The sequence below is a fragment of the Rhizopus microsporus genome (genome assembly GCF_002708625.1).
Source record: "Rhizopus microsporus ATCC 52813 unplaced genomic scaffold scaffold_4, whole genome shotgun sequence".
In the NCBI taxonomy this organism is placed as follows: domain Eukaryota; kingdom Fungi; phylum Mucoromycota; class Mucoromycetes; order Mucorales; family Rhizopodaceae; genus Rhizopus; species Rhizopus microsporus.
Genome location: NW_019671919.1, coordinates 1,390,297 through 1,409,376, shown reverse-complemented (window position 1 = coordinate 1,409,376; position 19,080 = coordinate 1,390,297). Strand labels below are relative to the sequence as shown.

General features: G+C 36.6%; 13 protein-coding genes across 13 annotated transcripts; 5 read left to right on the top strand and 8 right to left on the bottom strand.

The window, feature by feature from the left end:
• Nucleotides 1-21: 21 nt before the first annotated feature.
• Nucleotides 22-482, bottom strand: RHIMIDRAFT_108905 (uncharacterized protein). Its single transcript, XM_023605207.1, has one exon. It carries the CDS (start codon nt 437-439, stop codon nt 110-112), a length of 330 nt encoding a protein of 109 aa, XP_023468716.1. The 5' UTR covers nt 440-482; the 3' UTR covers nt 22-109.
• RHIMIDRAFT_276950 (uncharacterized protein) lies at nt 379-679 on the bottom strand (the record flags this gene model as incomplete). The annotated part of the gene is made up of 1 exon (XM_023612660.1): nt 379-679. A coding segment is annotated over exon 1 (175 nt), but the record flags the coding sequence as incomplete, so codon positions are not given.
• Nucleotides 680-790: 111 nt separating this feature from the next.
• RHIMIDRAFT_290597 (uncharacterized protein) lies at nt 791-4,221 on the bottom strand. Its single transcript, XM_023613747.1, has 14 exons — nt 4,134-4,221; nt 3,894-4,076; nt 3,690-3,837; nt 3,505-3,641; nt 3,299-3,451; nt 3,100-3,249; nt 2,967-3,045; nt 2,333-2,909; nt 2,203-2,275; nt 2,134-2,146; nt 1,525-2,077; nt 1,373-1,470; nt 1,128-1,318; nt 791-1,070 (listed from the first exon to the last, which is right to left on the bottom strand). The coding sequence occupies exons 1-14, from the start codon at nt 4,139-4,141 to the stop codon at nt 1,034-1,036; spliced, it is 2,400 nt and encodes a 799-aa protein (XP_023468714.1). The 5' UTR covers nt 4,142-4,221; the 3' UTR covers nt 791-1,033.
• Nucleotides 4,222-4,474: 253 nt separating this feature from the next.
• On the top strand, nt 4,475-5,250 carry RHIMIDRAFT_108863 (nuclear transport factor 2). The gene is made up of 4 exons (XM_023605206.1): nt 4,475-4,682; nt 4,745-4,790; nt 4,846-5,104; nt 5,166-5,250. The coding sequence occupies exons 1-4, from the start codon at nt 4,602-4,604 to the stop codon at nt 5,173-5,175; spliced, it is 396 nt and encodes a 131-aa protein (XP_023468713.1). The 5' UTR covers nt 4,475-4,601; the 3' UTR covers nt 5,176-5,250.
• Nucleotides 5,251-5,324: 74 nt separating this feature from the next.
• RHIMIDRAFT_235762 (uncharacterized protein) lies at nt 5,325-5,972 on the bottom strand (the record flags this gene model as incomplete). Its single annotated transcript, XM_023608413.1, has 1 exon — nt 5,325-5,972. One exon carries the CDS (start codon nt 5,970-5,972, stop codon nt 5,325-5,327), a length of 648 nt encoding a protein of 215 aa, XP_023468712.1.
• A 1,196-nt stretch (nt 5,973-7,168) lies between these two features.
• RHIMIDRAFT_249900 (uncharacterized protein) lies at nt 7,169-10,307 on the bottom strand (the record flags this gene model as incomplete). Its single annotated transcript, XM_023610674.1, has 5 exons — nt 7,169-7,188; nt 7,237-7,728; nt 7,786-8,859; nt 8,904-9,448; nt 9,535-10,307. 5 exons carry the CDS (start codon nt 10,305-10,307, stop codon nt 7,169-7,171), a joined length of 2,904 nt encoding a protein of 967 aa, XP_023468711.1.
• Nucleotides 10,308-10,637: 330 nt separating this feature from the next.
• On the bottom strand, nt 10,638-10,940 carry RHIMIDRAFT_235760 (uncharacterized protein; the record flags this gene model as incomplete). Its single annotated transcript, XM_023608412.1, has 1 exon — nt 10,638-10,940. The coding sequence occupies one exon, from the start codon at nt 10,938-10,940 to the stop codon at nt 10,638-10,640; it is 303 nt and encodes a 100-aa protein (XP_023468710.1).
• A 372-nt stretch (nt 10,941-11,312) lies between these two features.
• Nucleotides 11,313-11,813, bottom strand: RHIMIDRAFT_249899 (uncharacterized protein; the record flags this gene model as incomplete). The annotated part of the gene is made up of 2 exons (XM_023610673.1): nt 11,313-11,677; nt 11,735-11,813. The coding sequence occupies 2 exons, from the start codon at nt 11,811-11,813 to the stop codon at nt 11,313-11,315; spliced, it is 444 nt and encodes a 147-aa protein (XP_023468709.1).
• A 282-nt stretch (nt 11,814-12,095) lies between these two features.
• Nucleotides 12,096-13,313, top strand: RHIMIDRAFT_199338 (tricarboxylate transporter; the record flags this gene model as incomplete). The annotated part of the gene is made up of 6 exons (XM_023606365.1): nt 12,096-12,251; nt 12,306-12,534; nt 12,556-12,629; nt 12,678-12,813; nt 12,868-12,993; nt 13,045-13,313. 6 exons carry the CDS (start codon nt 12,096-12,098, stop codon nt 13,311-13,313), a joined length of 990 nt encoding a protein of 329 aa, XP_023468708.1.
• A 5-nt stretch (nt 13,314-13,318) lies between these two features.
• On the bottom strand, nt 13,319-14,446 carry RHIMIDRAFT_235757 (uncharacterized protein; the record flags this gene model as incomplete). Its single annotated transcript, XM_023608411.1, has 5 exons — nt 13,319-13,555; nt 13,601-13,845; nt 13,894-13,981; nt 14,038-14,076; nt 14,126-14,446. 5 exons carry the CDS (start codon nt 14,444-14,446, stop codon nt 13,319-13,321), a joined length of 930 nt encoding a protein of 309 aa, XP_023468707.1.
• A 1,310-nt stretch (nt 14,447-15,756) lies between these two features.
• RHIMIDRAFT_224756 (isopentenyl pyrophosphate isomerase) lies at nt 15,757-16,733 on the top strand. The gene is made up of 4 exons (XM_023607513.1): nt 15,757-15,914; nt 15,976-16,167; nt 16,227-16,478; nt 16,528-16,733. Exons 1-4 carry the CDS (start codon nt 15,803-15,805, stop codon nt 16,647-16,649), a joined length of 678 nt encoding a protein of 225 aa, XP_023468706.1. The 5' UTR covers nt 15,757-15,802; the 3' UTR covers nt 16,650-16,733.
• Nucleotides 16,734-16,800: 67 nt separating this feature from the next.
• On the top strand, nt 16,801-17,819 carry RHIMIDRAFT_276935 (uncharacterized protein). Its single transcript, XM_023612659.1, has 4 exons — nt 16,801-16,916; nt 16,961-17,703; nt 17,749-17,751; nt 17,775-17,819. The coding sequence occupies exons 1-2, from the start codon at nt 16,824-16,826 to the stop codon at nt 17,603-17,605; spliced, it is 738 nt and encodes a 245-aa protein (XP_023468705.1). The 5' UTR covers nt 16,801-16,823; the 3' UTR covers nt 17,606-17,703; nt 17,749-17,751; nt 17,775-17,819.
• A 240-nt stretch (nt 17,820-18,059) lies between these two features.
• Nucleotides 18,060-19,045, top strand: RHIMIDRAFT_235753 (uncharacterized protein; the record flags this gene model as incomplete). Its single annotated transcript, XM_023608410.1, has 5 exons — nt 18,060-18,131; nt 18,192-18,265; nt 18,322-18,342; nt 18,396-18,813; nt 18,863-19,045. 5 exons carry the CDS (start codon nt 18,060-18,062, stop codon nt 19,043-19,045), a joined length of 768 nt encoding a protein of 255 aa, XP_023468704.1.
• Between the last annotated feature and the right edge of the window lie 35 nt (nt 19,046-19,080).

Sequence of the window (19,080 nt, the reverse complement as noted above, 5' to 3'; positions counted from 1 at the left end):
ATTCTCCACAGCATTCTGAATAAGTGTTGTCTTGTTCATGGTATGAACTCTCAAGCTAGAATCAATTTCTAGGTAATGTCGTAAGTACACTGTAGCATTTCTCTTATTACTATCGTGACAATCTATCTTGACTGTAAACCACACAACTTTTATCGAAGCGATAAACCAAATACATGTGCTTACAGACACTCTTATTTCGTTGAAAGTCTATACAGTTACATGCAGTCATCATTCCTTGCTCAATTGATATACCGTATACAACTTCTGTTGTGAAAGACTTGACAATATAACAAGCTTCTTCATCAATATACACTTTCTGCGCCATAGCTTCTAATGACAGCTCATTGATCCCTTCTGCTGCAATCGTTCTCTTTCTTGCCTCTCTAGTCTTTGAGCTCATACGTCCGATATTAGCAGCCATCCCTGCGGTATTGTGCATAAAATCGGCATGAACATCATCAACCAAGATAAAGATTAAGCGATCCAGTCTTATATTCCTCTTTCTTTGTATGTAGTTTGTCTTCAATTGGCTGTGCCAGTTCTCAATATAGTTGTTCGTTTCCATATTGATGAAAATTTGTGGCTGGTAGGCAGCAGACCAGTGCATGAACTTATCATCAATAAGGTACTTTTGGGTAAAGTGAGTCATGAAATACATATGCACTGAAAGCTTCTGTTGGAAATGTAGCAGCTTCTGGTTAAACATTTGGGTTGAACTTTCCCACATCAAACTCTTAAGAACTGCTATCATGCTTCTATGGACAGCATTATTGGCAGAGACGCTTCCTAACTTGACTCTCTTGCGGATTTGATCCATCCAAGATCTGCTGACATGGAAAAGACACCATTGGATACTGACAGCAGAACCAAAAACTCCTGTAATGGCTGCATGTTCAGCGGCGGAAACGTCAATTGTTATTTTCAAGAATTTAAAATTCAGAAAGGGGGGCAAAATAAGGGCATGTGCCATTTGAAGTTTTAAAATATGTACAGTCACGCATTAGAATCTGATTCAAGCTTTTATTATAAAGTTTTATAGCTTATAAGGTGGGTTAAATAGAGTGGATGGTCTACGATAGAAGTACATATTGTTGGTAAGAAGATACAAACACTAGTATTTAACTTACTTAGATTCACTGTTTCCAGAAGAAATCGACTGAAGAAGAGAGCTCATATCCATAAATGGGTCTGCAGACTTTTTTGACAGGCAATCATAGCTCATCGAATCCAATGATGTGCCTTCTGAAAGAGATTGACCTATTAAGACCTCTTTTAAGTTTTCTACCTTGATGGTTTTCCTCTTTTCTTGATCATTGGGCTTTTATACGTGTTTGTTAATCTTTTATATCTCTTTCATCTTTTAACAACTTACTGCTATTTCAGTATTGCTTGACCAAGGAGTTACCAGTTTAGCTTTCAAGTCACTCAGATTACGCGAAGTTCTAATTCTGAATGTAGAGCTGTGGTTTTCTATTTTTCATATTTTAGACCAAAATCACTGTTTTCAAAATGATTTTAAAATACCTGTCGTATTCACATCCCAATCGGCATTTAACTTGGCTTCAAGCTCAGTTCCATCCGTATCTTCCTCGTCCCTAAGAGGGCCATCCTTTGATAAGAGATCAACTACTTGCTTTCTGTCAATAAATTTATCCACGATATTCTTGTTCTCGGATTCAAGCTCATCAATGGTATCGACGCTGGTATCCTGCAAGAAAATAACAGAGTACTCGCCACTGTCGATACGCTCTGTTTTTAACGTTTGCATGTATTCGTAAAGACTATCAATACTATAAAACTCAGCAACCATCAGTAACCACTCAACGACGAGAGCAGCAACCGCTCTTTGTCGTGATGTCGTCTTGATCACCGTCTGCTTGACGAGTGACTGGATCTCGAATACAAGAGGAACTGCTCTGATGGTTGCGTCCGCACCGAAACGGCGAGTGAGTGCTGCAAGTAATTTGTTAATAGCTAGGATATCTTGTACTTCTATAGTGGGAAGCTGAACCCAGTCCAGGATAGTTTGATAAATGGTGTCAACAAGGCTAATGTCTCCCTGATGTGTTAATGTATGCTATAGTTATCAATATAAGTATATCAGAAAGACACTTTACTGTTAATTTAGCAAACCTTGGGATAAGGACTACAAAAAAGAATGGTTGTTAGCATCTGCTTGCAGTATGTGTGGTCATAATATACCTTAGACCGATATCTGTTTCTGCTGTTGCGTCAAAGTAGCTTACAAACATGTATGCGAGCTCGGTTCTTGTTTCTGATAAAGCAAAAAAACAATATAGTCAGGAAAAGGCCAGCTGTGTGAAATGCTTACCTGCAGAGTCGTCTAATAGCAAGCATACGATTGGAATGAATGTATCAAGGTTGATAGAATGCTTGTAGGAAAATGCATTTTCGCTTTCTGTGTCATCTTTTTCAGTCTTCTTTATTGAGCTAATAACAACGCACTGTAAGCATTTGATAGCTGCCTTTCTATATTCTACAATAGGTAGTTCGTCTACTGTATCTGACCCGTTGTTATTTATGCGAATTTTAGAGACAATGAAGGCTGTAATGTCGTTCAGCTGATTGACATAGTATGTCTGTGAGGCTAACCCGCCAATACTGCAAACTAGACCATGATGAATAGAGTAGTGCAGAGCATCTATTTCATTGCTAGGCTTTGATTCCAAAAATTTCTGGCCGCTGTCATTAAGCGAGAGAGTAAGTTGGGTAAAGAGGGAGCTGAGAACTTCAAGTACAGAGATCCCTACTAGAGGAACATTGGCATTGAGAATGGCATCCAAGGAGGATACAAGTGATGCTCTTTTTTTAAGGCATTCTTCATTTTCAGCCTTGGTATTACTCAACTGTTGAACAACTTCAGATACTAAAAGGTAGCTATATTGAGGCTGTATATTGAATCACTTTCAATAAACAGGAATACAATGTATACTAGTAAAAATTACCTGGAGCGAGTGCAGGACTAGTTTTATCATTGATACAATGAAATTAGACGGCCACCATGCGTGTTTCTCGTTAACATAACTTTATAATAAGGGTAAGCTATTTACTGTAAAGTATATTGCAGTATCATCTTACAGAAATATGGGTGCAAGCGATTGTTTAAGAGCTATACCATTTGCCTTGCTAAAAAGAAGGGCAAAGGTCTTCGCAGCCAGGATATCAATGCTGTGTGAATTGAGTGTTTCATGGCTAATGGCAGATTGCCGTATATCAGCATTTTCGTTGCTAAGGACATAAGGATCGGTTAGAAAGAATTGTTACGATGTGTATATACCTCTGGGCTAACGCATCTGCGGGATTGGTTGTATTGGATAAAGTCACAATGAGAGGATTTAGGATTAAATCGAGCTGTGCCTTATAATTTGAAACTTGAAGAGCACTTGATGTTACTGCCGCCTGTAACGAACGCTGACCACTGTATCTCATTCTATATACATGAGTAAATCAGCTGTACACAAGATAATAGGATGAGTATCATACTGTAATTTAAGTAATTCATTCGTTGAATCAAATGAGCAAAATTCAGCAAATTTACTCAAAAGTGCTTCATAATCATTTGTAAAATCAGAATCAACGCCCAAGGTAGATCCATCATGATATTCTGTAAACGCAACAAACTGACAACTACATAAGATATATTGATTCATAATGTCTACACAACTTACCACTTGACATGCATGATCTATCAATTCAATATCCTTTGTCTGAAGCATCATTTGAATAATCTTTACAACATATTTTGAAAACAGATTCAGGTCTCGATGACATGAATGTACCAGTGATTTAATAATGTCTAGTGTCACATGATTATTTCTAAATAAAGTAATGAATCGTCCCCCCCTTTTCTTTTTGTATTATTTAATAATTACTGCTTTCTGCCTCTTGACGCATCTTTTTCTACTTTTTTTTCAAGAAAGACTCCAACTTTAGTAAGCTTGACTGGCCTTGAGCTTGCATAGAATACTAAATAACTAAGTTCGGAAGCTCTTGGCTTGTTTTCGCCTTCTTTCTCGGGATAACAGTTATTAATGAGTGTCGCATGCTTTGCATATCTACAAATATACGTCAATAAATGAAATAATCTTGAATTGGTTATTTTATATTTTTACAGATTCATAATGTCAGCAATGAGGCAGGTATATAAAAGTTGAAGAGAGAGAGGGAGAAAAAAAAGAAAAAAGGGAGGGAAGACAATACACGAGTTGGGTTTAAATATATGAAGGGAAACACTCTCTCCTCGTTTCACAAATATACTAGTGAAAGCATCCTTTTTTCATTGAAATCATCTGTTGCCTTGGGAGCTAACTGATTAAATAAATGATGCTTATTAACTTAAGGACGTGATGTTTGATATTTATACAAATTTTTTAACTTTTGATGTTACTGAGAATTTGATTGAGTCAACCTAGGGCATGTTTAAATTATACAGAAGACAAAAGTTGATTCAAGTTTACAAGTATATATGCGTGTGTGGTTCTTTGTGTATCTGTGAGTGTGAATACAAGGCAAAAATATCTCGGTGACTATTTTTTACAATACGAAAAAATAATTGCATTCTCTTTTTACTGTCTTTAATCATGAACGTTGTCAGTGTGGCAGAAAAGAGCACAGAGCAGTTTATACAATTCTTTTACCCTAGCTACGATACACAGCGTCAAGTATGTATGGTCTAGCTTGTAAAAATAACAAAGATCTTTTCTAAACGATCTTGTCTGAGTAGAATTTAGGAAGCTTATATAGAGATGATTCAGCTATTTTATGGAATGGTATGGATATAACTATAGAATTACATGATCATGACTAACAATCAACGCATTACAGGAAATGCATTTTCAGGAGCACACCAATACTCTGAATTCTTAGGACGCTTACCAATGTCACATCATGAAGTTGATGTATACGATTGTCACCCTATCCCTGCTACAATGAACGCTCAAGGCGCATGTGGTATTCTGATCAACGTGTCTGGAACAGTCAAATATGGGGACAATCCAACAAAACGCAACTTTTCAGAATCATTTATTCTAATGCCTGATGATAAACAAGTTGGTAACTACTACGTTCAAAGCGATAACTTTAGGTAAGACAGCCAAAAAAAAAGATAGCTTGTATACGTGGGCGTAGCTAAACTGCTACTATAGATTTGTTTAAAATAAACTTTTTCATTCTTGTGTAAATATACGATACTCGTGAACAGAGAGAGAGAGAGAGAGAGCAGAAAGCCACGTTATGTAAAGTTGGTCAATTAGTAATTTTATTAAATAAACATATACAACAATGCAAAAGTAGAGACCAGATAATCATTGACTACTTTTCAACTTTAAACTAAACAGCTTTAGTTTCTGAATCGACTCTGACTTTATACTATTCTTTTTTGTAGGCACTGCTGCTTTTTGTTTACTATTGCTGTCAACAGAACAAACATCGCTGCTACTACTGAATCGTCTCAAGAACATTGTCTTTTTTACCAATGGAGTTTTTGTTGTTGGAAGGGACGAAGCTGAATTTTGCCTTGTTTTCAATCGAGGAGCTGGAGTAAGTGTTACAGAGTCTACACTTTCGGCACGTCTCTGCTTCAATGAGCTTATTTGATCCTTGAGAGTCTTGAATGATCGTTTAGCGGATAACTTTCTATCTTTTGTCTTTTTTTCTTGGTACATCACAGATGGTTCGTATGAGTCCTCCAGGGACGACGTATCTTCAGAAGGGGATTTAACCCATGGTGCTATGGGTGTATCAATGCTAGGGAACGTAATAGTCTCTGAAAATTCAAAATTAGTTTCGACTCTCTTTTGTTTGCTATCTAATTCCCATTTGATGATAATTATGGATAAGAACCAGAAAAGTGGGCTGTAGAAAATAATCCAATAGTCGTAAGTTGTCGTCTTGACTTGATCAAAGAGTTGTCCTAACTTTCTTTGTTGCACGCATATCTGTACTTGATCCATATGTAAAAATAACAGTAATGTACAACAATTAACGAAAGAAACGAGCTGTTAAGGAAGGAGGACGAATATCAAATTCTTCTTTTATACACTGCTTAATTTATTGCTGGTAAAAAGGAGAACGGATTGTTGACATTTTTTTTTAGAATCATTTAGGAGATAAATAACAAAATAAGCAAGGGAAACGCGGTTAGGATTATAATAGGAGCGTTTGATTAATTGGATTAATAAAGTAAAGAAAAGGGGTACAAGATTGCAACAGTAACCAAGCTATTGCAAATAGAAAGAGCAATTCAAAAATACAATATTTTGATAGCTAAGGCACGTCATACCATAAAATAGCATAATATCTGTCAGCACTTGTTATGTGCTTTCTTATCCTGGATTAAGTCACTCTATGTAATTTCTAATCTATTTTCAGCTCTAGGCAAAGTCAAGAAAAAAGGGGGGATGCACGAGGGAGGTAGGGGGGTACAAGTAAATCAAATTAACATAGAGCATATGGTTGCTCAGGAATCTTTACCGTACGTTGATCCAAGTATATTCCACGCTTGACCGCCCTTTTGTCATAATGCAGAGGCGTTATAAAGAAACCAGGGTGATTTAAACTTTAGTCCTCGCCATTGAGAAAAGCTTTTGATAGTTAATGACCCAAAGTGATAAACATAAAGATCTGTCCCTCTTTTGTTTGTTTAGAATGTCCAACTATATAGTTGATTCATGAATGGATCGTCAGTTTTCCTTCTTTGGTATTAATCATGGGGTGATTTTCTTTTCGGATATCTATCTTATCTCGATTGAAGTCATAGGGTAACTCTATGCGTGATATGCCACCAGAATGGAAATTGCTTGTTTAAATACTCTGTGTACTTCTGAATAAAATGCACACAAGTACTACTCTTCTATAATACAATACATTGCTTTCATATTAGGCTTTTTATTCAACAGCACTAGTCAATACACTAGTAATCTAGTTTAACGCATAATAAAGAGCATATGCTGCATAGACGCACTATAAGCTTAAGAACTGTGTATTGTACATTTTTGAAAGTGTAAAGACTGGTTCCTACATGAGTTTTCTACTTTATCAGGTTTATTATTCTCATGATTCAGTCCCAGCAGAACAAACCATATATGTTTTTATTTTGTTTTTAAATTTCAACGAACAAATGCACGGGAACGTTAAATTGCCACCACAATTAAGAAGTCACAATTCGATCTACTGAAGAATATTAGAAGCCATTTTTTTCAAATGTCTTTGACTTACCCCGATTACTGGCATCACGGCCAGTGTCCCAGCATTCTCTTGCATTTAGGAAGGATGCGGTCTTGTTTATGAAGTCAGTGTTGGATTGACTGATTTTTGCAGATAGTTCAGGAAATGTTTCCTGGAAGAGTAACGAGCAAAGGCCAGAAAGGCCAATGGCGAGGGCAGACAGGTTGTCTCTAGACTTGATGGCTTTTTTGTTTGAGACCAAAACACAGTCAGGATTGCTGCACAAGAACGATCCTTTGACCTTTGTCTTGATTTCTTTGCCATTTATAACCTTTCGATGGATGGGATGGTCCAGCTTGGAGAAGCAGTACATGCATGTTTGTGATGTTATGTTTTCATTTGTGATACACACATTGATGTTCATACCATGCATGCACTGCTTCCATTTTCCACCATATCTTCTATATCCCTTTATGGTTGAGCCTACCCCCGTGCCTCTGCCTCCGATAAACATGATAGGGCAAGGCCTGCTTCTACCTTTTGCTAAATAGTTTATATAATAGTTAGTATTCATCAGTCGTATATTACTGTGCTCTTTACCTTTCTTTTCTATCAAAAATGTTCTTTCTTTTGCGCACAATCGTCTTCGAAAGCTGTCGTTTTGCATTTCGCACGTTCGTTTCAATTTAACTCTCTTTTTGGAATTATAAAAATTTCTGAGAGCTAAACGGTTACTGATACGGTGCTGATGTATACTCATTGCTTGCTCAACGCTTGTTGCCATCTTTAAGTCTAACTTTGAAAGATTATTTTCAATGACTTGTACTGCTTTGCCTTCTGTTGACTTCTTTGCTTTTTCCAGCTTTCTTCGGACATTATAATATCCTGAGCCAATATCTATATCGCCTGTCTTCATTGCCATAGAAGATGGTAGCTGCAGAAATGATTTTGCATCAGATTCTTCACTGCTATACTTGCTCACTATTTTCTGAGCTTCTTCTTTACACTCATCGATATTTTCCAATGCTTTGTACTTATTTCGCAGCTCAAGGTGAAACTTGAATCGTTTCATCGTCAGGGGAACAGTACTTGTCATAGTCTTCAGACCATTATCTGTGCCAGAAAAAATAAATTCTTCAGAAGGATTAACCTGTGGGCTTAGTCGACAATCTTCCACTTTAGCAATCCCATGACCATATTTCTGCACAATATGCCACTGAGTATTGCTACTTTGGGAGGTAGTGGCTGTTTCGTGGGTGATTGCAGGTTTTTGCTTCATCGCTACCCTTTTAAAATGCATCAGTTGTCTTTTCAACTTCAGTTTATCTCTTGCTGCTTGCACAGACAAAAACGACTGGTCTCGTTCATCTTGGACTTGTTCGATGGCGCTGTATAAGTCAACCTTTTCTTCAAGGCTGCTATTTCTCCATTTGGCCTTCAAGTCTTTGATGTCCTTAGAGAAGTCCCTGTTATTGTTGTTCTTCAATGCATCTTTAAGTAATTTTTCTATCTGAACGACTTCAGATTGCATGCCTTGGAATTCTTGCACAAGAGTCTCTTTTGGCTTTTTAGATTCCTCTTTTACAGTCGGATGATCTGTCAATTCATATGAGGCGGGACCTTTCTTCTTGCTTGAATCACCACAGAATCCTTTGTTCCAAGCAAGCGGGCGACCTTTATTCCAGGCAACAGTGTCATGTTTCGAGCAAACTCTAGACCTTTGGACTTGCACACCGTTGCTATAGCATTCATATCAAACAATGAGCTAAAAACAGCATCCTTGTTTTGGCGAGCTTCTTCAACCGATTCTATGAGATAGTTATCATAGTTGAATATTGCCAATGCACAAGGAAGTCTGGTCAGTATTTGATACAATGATGGCCCGTCTATTCTTAAGGCATGCAGTGAAGAAGCAGATGGCTGCGGACAAAGCTTTCTGTAAAACTTCCTGTAGCCAGCATACAAAAGAGTATCATTCGCTAGGATGCAAAATGGTAATTGATGAGCTATAATGAACCGTTCTTTCTTCTTTGGAATATACGGCTTCAAAGCATTCAAAATCAGCAGGCAAGGATATGCTTCTTTTTCTTCAACGTCAGAACATTCCTTTTTCAGGTCGTCGATACTGAATTCATCTTTTCTGTCATCGAGAAGTAGGCTTTTCAGAACAGATTTTAAGCAGCGTAATCTCCTTCTTGTTAAATCTGTGGTGTTGCCTGTGATCAGCTCTTCTTCTTCCACGTCATCCTCGTCATCATTTTTACTGGCGAGTTGACTTTATCCTGCAACAGTGCTCTCAATTCTTGTTATGTTGCTCCTTTCGACTTTCCTAGCCTATGAAGCAAGAACATTACATTGTCAATATCTTGTAGCACGAAAATAAGGCATCTTACCAAAACAGCCATTTTGTATCCATCAATCCTTTTTTGGTACGTATCGACTTTAGCTTTCCATTTGTGCGCTTCTTCAGGCTTTCTTTTTATTTTTGCTTCGTACTTTTTTTTCTTGTATTCTTCGCCTCGTGCAATATTCCTTCTTGCATTCCTAGGCAGATCGGCAAAAGTAGATGTCCTGCTATTATCGTCTACTGGCTGTTGCGAGTCTTTTTTTGATCTTTCTTCTGCTTTTTTCTGGATATAGCTTCTGTATTTGGCTTCTCGGTTAGGCACCAAATGTACTCGTAACAAAACATCCAGTAAACTGTTCATCAAGCCATAGAAGATTTTTGGCGTGCTCCACATATTTTTCATGTTTGTGGTAACATCAACAAGAGCATTTCCCATTTCATAAGACTTTAATGATGTTTCTTTAAACTTGCCTCGCTCTATTCCAGATGATTCTAGGGCCTTGAAGATGGCCATCTGAACCGGATGCTTGTTTAAGTTTGTCTCTTTCGCACCAACTGAGCCAAAGTAGTAAGAATGTATCAAACTAATGTGCTGATGTTCCATAAGCATGCTAAAGTCCTTCATAAAAGAATCTGCTACGGAAAGAGGGCCAATGGTATGCTCTATAGTACAGTCTTGGCTGGGTAAAAAGCCATCTGGGAGTATATTTGCAATGGTAAAAGAGCCATGTGTAATCATATCACAATTTCGTAACTCTAACAGAACCATATTCATTATGAACGAGATATTGATAATGTAATCAGAGACTTGGGTAAGAGTGCTTTCAAGTTTTTCCAAAATAGCCTGTTTTATCTCCAGCGGTAAACCTTTTCTGATAATTCGGTTTACCGCCACGCTACAAGTTCTATACTCTATATCGGTAGAATGAACCTCTGGTCCTGTATCGTCGTGCTCCCCTTCTGTTACTTCTTCCCTTAAATTTCTTACTATAGAATGAAAGTTTCCTTGAACGTATTCTTTAAAAACTACGTCATTCTTTTTTATGGAATTTTTGTCCAAATAATATCTCAGGACAGTAGGTGTACAGCTTGCATACGTTGCAGCTTATGTCAAGACACCTCTTGGTAAGGTTTTGATATTGAGCAACTTTTGTTCCAACTTGTTCAGATCCCTTTCCACACTTTTGCTTTTTTTAGTAGTGGAGTCAACAGTGGCCTTTATATAATCATGAATAGAACGGAAGAAGCTGTTGTATAAGAGTTCAGGAGATTCTGGTATAAGCCGTGGTCTTTTTAAGGGAGGATTCTCAGAGGTTTCGCTAGCAGTACGCTTCAAGTTTTGCCATATAATTGGAACCCTTGTTATGTTAGTGCCATCAAAATGGCTTTTCTGTTCAGTATGTTTCATTCTAGGTTATAAAGTGTTTGAGCTATAAGGAACTCTCATCAGACTGTTATCCTCACTAACCTGATGATAGTTTTCAGAGATTATTGAAGGCAAGAGAAAAAAAGAAAAATAACGTTGTTGCTGATATCCTTGGCCGTGTCAAAGCTTATTTATCACAGTGATGTTGTCATCTGCGTTAGATACAGTGAAATGACTCATTAAAGTAGAACATCTCTACAATATGAAATTAGCAAAATCATCTCCATATATTCCGACTAGACGATATAAGCTTTTCTACTAAGGTGAATACTATGCTATATTTTTATTCAAATGGGTAATACTAGAGACGCTGCAATAGGATACTGCAAGATTCAAAAAAGGAAATACCACAGTTTATCTCAGGAGATCCCAGTGGTATTCAACATGGATTGTGCCGTCCGTCATGACATATTTAATGATTTTGGCAGTGCAACCCATCTTGATAGAAGACTTCATAGTAATACGGGCCTTCTTACGACGCATAGCCTCTAGTTGGCTACTGCTACTACCTTGATCATTATCTACAGAAGATACTACGTTAGTAGTATCAATAGTACCTGTGCTATTCTTAGCTTTCTTCTTATCGGCACCAACATGATCACACAAATAAAAAGTGATGTGAACTGGCAAATCTTCAATAATGGGCTTCCCAATGAATTGGAAATTGCTTGCAACGGGATACTGTCGTTTAAATACCCACTTAGCATGCAAGAACGCGTCTTTTTTGAACTATTCCTCGAACTTATCAGCCGTAGTAAAGATGATGGTCTGACTACTTTCCTCATAAACTGGAATAGTAGGGCGAACAAAATCAGCAGTAGTAGAGATGGAGATACTTTTAAAGTTGGTAGACATTTCAGTAGATGATGTATATTTAATAACTGTGTGAACTGTTATGGATAAAGTGTCATAAAATATTATTGTGACTGTTTTTCTACAGGGCGATTTAACGTTATTCACAAATGCATTGATCGGAGTTCAGATATTGTTCCCAATTTGTTCATAGTAAGCTGGAGATCAAAGACGTAGTATATCAGCCAGTCCTGCGCGTTTGTTTGTCTCTTGGCAATTCGATTGTTCCATATATAACCAGTATGTCTATTATTTCTTTCTTTTTCTCTTTTTATTAGCGAAAATATGTCACGAAATAATAATCATACCCAAAAGACACCCTTGCTGACACATCTTGTTGCTGGTGGTGCAGCTGGATTTATGGAAGCCTGTACCTGTCATCCATTAGATACAATAAAAGTTAGAATGCAGCTTGCCAAACATGCTTCAAGAGGAACAAATGTAAGCGACTGACTGTTTTATATTGTACCCACTGATCATATGGTTGAATAATAGGGGAGACCACTGGGGTTTATAGGAGTGGGTGTAAAGATTGTTCATAATGAATCATTTTGGGCCCTGTATAAAGGCTTGGGAGCCGTTGTCTCTGGTATAGTACCAAAAATGGCCATTCGATTTTCATCCTTTGAACTCTACAAGTCATGGATGACTGATAGTAATGGAAAAGTAAGCACGACCTCGGTTTTTTTTTGGCAAGTCAATTTACATTTCTTAGGAGTGTTTGGTTAACCAAGTTTATCTTTAGCTGGTCTTGCTGCTGGCACAACCGAAGCTATTCTTGTAGTTTCTCCTATGGACCTTATAAAAATTCGCTTACAGGTAACAGATAAAAAAGGAAAGCGAAGATCCACATTGACACCTGTTTAGGCTCAGCGTCACTCCATGGCAGATCCTTTGGATATTCCCAAGTATCGCAATGCACCACATGCTGCTTATACAATTATTAAAGAAGAAGGTATTCGTGCGCTTTATAAAGGTGTCACCCTGACTGCGCTAAGACAAGGTAATGATGAATGTATACAAAAGGAATTCTATGAAAGTTCATTCCCCTTGTTAGCCACCAATCAAGCTGCAAATTTTACTGCCTATCAAAAAATGAAGAAAATGGCACAAGGGCTCCAAGAATTGAGTGAATTGCCATCTTACCAACATTTGATATTAGGAGGTGTCTCTGGCGCAATGGGTAAAAACAAAATCGCACAAATATTTATATTTGTTGTTTATGCCTTATTAGGTCCACTTTCTAATGCCCCGATTGATACGATCAAGACACGTATTCAAAAGTCAAGTGCATCAGGTAGTGGCTTTGAAAGATTCAAGACAGTTACTAGTGAAATCATAAAAAAGGAAGGGTACTTTGCATTTTATAAGGGTTTAACCCCTCGTTTATTAAGAGTAGCACCAGGACAAGCAGTGACATTCATGGTATACGAAAAGGTACGAGCCTTGATTGATCAATTTTATGGAAAAACAGAGATGTCCGTTCACATCAAAATTAAATAAATAAGCTACAGCTTTCTTTTGATCCAGAAGGTGTCTAACTGGTCACGTTTAAGTGTTAAAGCATCCGAATCATCATCTTGATTGTCTTCAATCTGCCAATCAATAGAATGGTATCCTGTTGTGATCGGAAGAGTGGAAGGTGACCTTACATGTGAGTAAGAAGGTATCTGAGAGTAACTGCAGTAATTGTTGCTGTACAATAGTCCACAATTATCTTCCGAGAGGGTCGCTCCATTTTCATTCTTTATTAGAATGCTGTCAGTCGTACTACAGTTACAGCTATTTACATCATCATAATCTGAAAGTATTTCACAGCATCTACAAGAGCTATTGTCATCCTCAGCACATGGCTGTTGTTTATGACCAAAGATAGCTCTTTCGTCTCTTTCATCATCTTGTTTCTTGAAAAATCTTGACTTTTTCTCAGTGCACCTAGGATTTCTTTTGGTCAAAGAAGAAGAGCGAACACTGTTCTGATCCTCCTTTGTTTGTCTCTTTAGAAATTCTGCTTCTGAAAATACGAGATCGGGCACTATTTTTGGTAAATAAGCAAGGGAAAGAGAGAAGGGATATAGAGTACCTCCTCGATTGAGTTTTCCTTTTGCAGACGACTTTCCCTTGTTAAATAAACCCAAAGAAGGTGGCCTATTCCTCTTTCGTGACTTGATCTATTTTCATTTTATCATCCATATTATCCCTGACAGTAAAATGAGTTCGTATTTACCGTGATGCGATCAATTTCTATATTCGGTGAAGTAAACTTCTACAGAATTATGAGTAACATGAATATTTTACTATATTATAATCATAACCTCCAAGAGGTGCAATCCATTTGGTTTAGTAGAAGTCACGTAAGGCTTTTTCAATTCATGATCCACATCCTTTCTTTTCTGGTCATTCTCTCTTCCAATTGATGCTTGAATGCTTATATTTCTTCTAGTCGATGTTTGATTTACGTCTACTTGACTTACAGAAGTCATTAGTAAACTATTACAATTTATATCATCATCATCATCGTTTATAACAATAGACACTGGTATTTCATCAGGTGGTTCATAATATGGAGCGTATGTCCTTTGGTCTTCTATGTAAGATCTTATACGTGATGCTCTTTCTTCTGGAGATAGCAACATTTTTAAATAATAAATAAAAAAGAAGGAAAAGAGCAACTTGTGTGTTAAGCACCATACTTTGCTATATAACCCAATTTATTTCCAATCTCTGCAAAGAAATGCCAGGCTAAAATTTTGTTGTTGGTGCGAGTGATATCTTGACCAAAGTGTTCAATAAAGTCAATTCGCGTAGATCCAGGATGAAAATAAGAGTAAATCAATGATTGGCTTTGATCAATCTCTTCTTCCTCTAGTCGCATTCCTCCTTTCATCAGATAACTTTGTGGTATAATATTGGGTGAGCTTTTCAGTTGAATAAGAGATACAATGCAAACAAGCGTATCAGGCCTATCCAAGGCACATGCCTCATCAATGACTGTCCAAGCCTCCTTGAAATCTGTAAAGTCTATAAGCTTGATAGTTGATTTTATAGGTGACATATCACAATCCAATGTAAACTTTATTGTCTCTATTGGCATAGTACCAAACCTTTATGATGGATAAGTAAAAAAAAAAAGAGCAGTTTATAGTACTTGCCGTTTTTGCTTTACTTGTTCTGATGTCTCATTCTATAATCTATCAGTAATTCTCTTCCCTTCTTCTACATTGCGGTGTGCTTTACCGATTCGTACAAGCCTTGTAATTGTAACACATAATCTGTACTTTTCTTTTCCAACATTAGCTGTCCAGAGCAGCCCATTTTTGTTATTTTATTCACATGAGGTACAGCTCGATTAGGTAAAAAGGGACAATAATAGATGAGCACGCTCTCGGGACTTCCTTGGGCAGACATGGTAAAAATAAAAATAAGGAAGAGAGCGGAGAATGAATAAGGTGCTGCTTAGTATTTCAGGGTCTGCCTAACTCAGCATATCCAATGAAAATCAAGTATAATTTGATGTTTTAAGACATCAGTTCCAGACAAAAGGACCAAACAAGAGCCATTTATAAAGATAATAGACCACACAAAACACAGAAAGTGTCAGAGTAAGATGAGAGTAAAAGACATTGTGTGTGGGAGCTCCTTAAAATGAATTTATCGCGGAGTACCTTGCAGCCATGATCAAACATTAGAGGCGATCAAGCATTTTACCATGAAATAGCACTGGAAATAAACAACTGTCAATGGTAATATATGATACTTATGGTGAATGAGAATGAAGCAGAGGACCCCACTGAGAGTAACTTTGACAGCATTTCTGGTTAGTATCATACTGAGCTGTGCATTCCAAAAAGTGCTCTAAAAAAGATGAAGACAACACTTGCCTCAATTTTAAAATCAGTCACAGTGAAATAAAAAGTTTAAACCGCTCAAATAGTGGAGTGTCATTTTTTCTTTTTTTTTTCTTCTTCTTTATCACTTACAATAGTATCAAGATGGCACCTGATTTAAAGGAGTACGATCAGGAGCAAGTTCGCCTTATGGAAGAAATGTGTATTGTCATTGATGAAAATGACAAACGTATTGGAGCTGATTCCAAAAAGACTTGTAAGTTCCTTTTATTGATCTTATTAAAGAAGAGGTTCCTTACAAGTTTTGTATATGCCAGGCCATCTCATGACAAATATCGATCAGGGCCTTTTGCATCGTGCTTTTAGTGTCTTTTTATTTGATTCTCAAAATAGACTTTTACTTCAACAGAGAGCAAGTGAAAAGATCACTTTCCCTGATATGTGGACAAACACCTGCTGTTCTCATCCTTTGAATACTCCATCTGAGCTTATAGAAGAAGATCAATTGGGTAAATAATAAAAGCCAAAAAAAAAAAAAGGAATCAGTGTTGCTCATATATGCATATAGGAGTACGTACTGCAGCACAGCGTAAATTACAACATGAACTTGGTATTATACCAGAACAAGTACCACTCGATAAGTTCAAGTACTTGACTCGCATTCATTATGTTGCACCCAGTGATGGACAATGGGGTGAACATGAGATTGACTATATCCTCTTTATGAAGGCAGATGTGACACTTCAAGTGAATCCTAATGAAATTAGAGATGTGAAGTATGTTACTGCTGAAGAACTTGAAGCAATGTTTAAGGATCCTAGTAAGTTTAGCAAATGTGTATAAATAAAAAGATGGCTAACATCTATTAGATATTCCCATGACACCTTGGTTCAAACTTATCTGCAATACATTCTTATTTAAATGGTGGAAGCAATTGGATACAATTGAATCCATTGAACCTGATCATACAATTCACCGCTTAGGCTTTTAATCTAGTAATAATAATAAAAAAACGTTCCTTCATACTATTTTTGTGTGAATATGTCAAAATAGTAATGATCTGCCCTTGCACGTGTATTTATTATAATTATTTCTGGCTTTATTTATTCTTGCCTTCTTTTTTCTTTCTTTTCTACTAATGTCTAATGAGGAGTGGCAGCTACCCATGCCAAGTGGAATCTCACTTAATCACCACTCGTTCACTGTTGACCTATTAAAACAATTCAATTGTGAAACAAGTGATATATCTAGTGTAGAGGTATTTATAGTCAGTAGTTGTATCATAATTGACTCTTTAATTAGATAGAAAGTATTCAGTCAACTACAGACGTCAATACAAATACTACAAAACCAGATACCTCACAAAAAGACCAACGACAACAACAGCAACAACAAAGACAACAGAGACGACGATCAGCAGGTGATTTGATACGTAAATCATCTTCATATTTCAAGAAATGGAACGAACCCCTTACGTGGACCCTGAAACGAAAGAAGCATAAAGATTACCCGCCACCAGTTCAAAATATATTTACACAAAAGAAACTATCAAAAATAGCCATTAATACAACCATTTCTATAGCACCTTCCTCACAGCAACCATCAGGATCCATCAAAGATATTCAACCACCCATCATCACACAATATCCACCAACACCATTAAAGTATTCGCCTATTGAGCCCCTACCGGAGTCAATGGTTGATACACATAAGAAACGTAGAACGTTACATAGACTATCTGTGCCTATACTAAAAATAACCTCTGCATTACAACAAAAGACAGAAGACGATATACTAAGGAGAAGACGATCAGATTCAGATCTGGTTTATCATCTTGGAGATACGCGTCATAATAATTCATCATTTCTAACTAAAAAATGGAATAAATTGATTCACACATGTAAAAGAGGGTTTAAAAAGAAAAGGCATCCACCAATTCATCTTTAATAAAATCTTTTTTTTTTTTTCCAGAGAGAGAAAGAGAGAAAATCATTCTTTCCTCTAAACTGATTTTTGTTGCACCAAAACTGAGAGAATAAAAGGGGGTAAAAATAAAAGCAAAAACATTGTCAAAGAGAGTCATTTGATACACTCTTTAATTGTTCCCATTACAGGCTTTTTTAAAAAAATAAAAATTAGACATCAGAACTTAAGAGCAGCCATTAAAAAAAAGAAGCCTTCTACTATCTGGATTAAATAGTTTACAAAGCTCGTTCAAGTACGCATTTGATATTATACGTCAAACTACCTTTTTTTTATATCTCCACTTGATCTCTGATTGGTCCAAAAGTTATCTTCAACTGGTCTAGCTTTAGGTTAAAAACAGATATCACGCAAATTAAATAAACACTCAGGGGGAGCAATTTTTTATTTTTCTCTCTTTTTTTAAATTATTACCGCCATGTCAGATATACTGAATACGCTATTATCCATTGCCATGATATTTGCTCCTACTTTGGGCTATTTTGACCAAGTAAATACGCTCTTCTTTTTTTTTTTTTTTGTGTTTATAGTAATTACTAAACAAGTCTAGATTAGGATGATTGTAAAGAAAAAGACCAGCTTAGGCTTTAATTCAGTGACATGTGCCATTCTATTATTCTCAAAGTAAATAATCAAATATTGTGAAAAAAAAAAAGGGTAGATATTTATTCATTCAATAGTATTTTGCGTATCTTCTTTTGGTAAACCAGTAAAGCAGACGTACAATAACCTTTTATAACAAACCTTGTCTTAGGCTTGGCAAGAGATTTGATATGACCTTATTATTCCAATCTATTGCAATGATAACTGCAATGTTACTCTTATTGTATACAGTCATTCGATATAAGCCTATCGCATCCTTCAATCCACTGACAAGAGTTGATTCATCAAGTAGTATTTCATTTATAGAAGACGAAGACATAATTGAAGTTGACAATCAAAAATCATCTTTCTGGGCTTGGGACCACTTTTTGGATTATTTCAATTGTTTATTAGCTTATACCACCTTGATCGCCCTTCTATACCTCATCTTCCATCAATATAACACATTTATTGAAGCTCTTGGCTTTTTAAGTCTAGGCATTGAAAGCACATTACCTGTTCCTCAGATCTTGACCAATCTTAAGCATAAGAATGTAGACGGATTCAGCTGGGTTATCTTGGCTAGTTGGGTAATGACTTTTGATGATAGCAATGACATATCTAACAATAGCCTTGTAGTTCCTTGGTGATGGATTTAAAGCCTTTTATTTCTTATATACTCAATCTCCTATTCAATTCGTCGTCTGTGCTATCCTTCAGCTCTCATTTGACACAATTATCGTTGGACAATTCTTGATCTATTCTTCACCTATCTTAAAGAAATGGCTTGGTATCCAAGACAACTATGAATCTATTGCATAAAATAATAAAAATGGAAACACACGTGGTGTTACTTT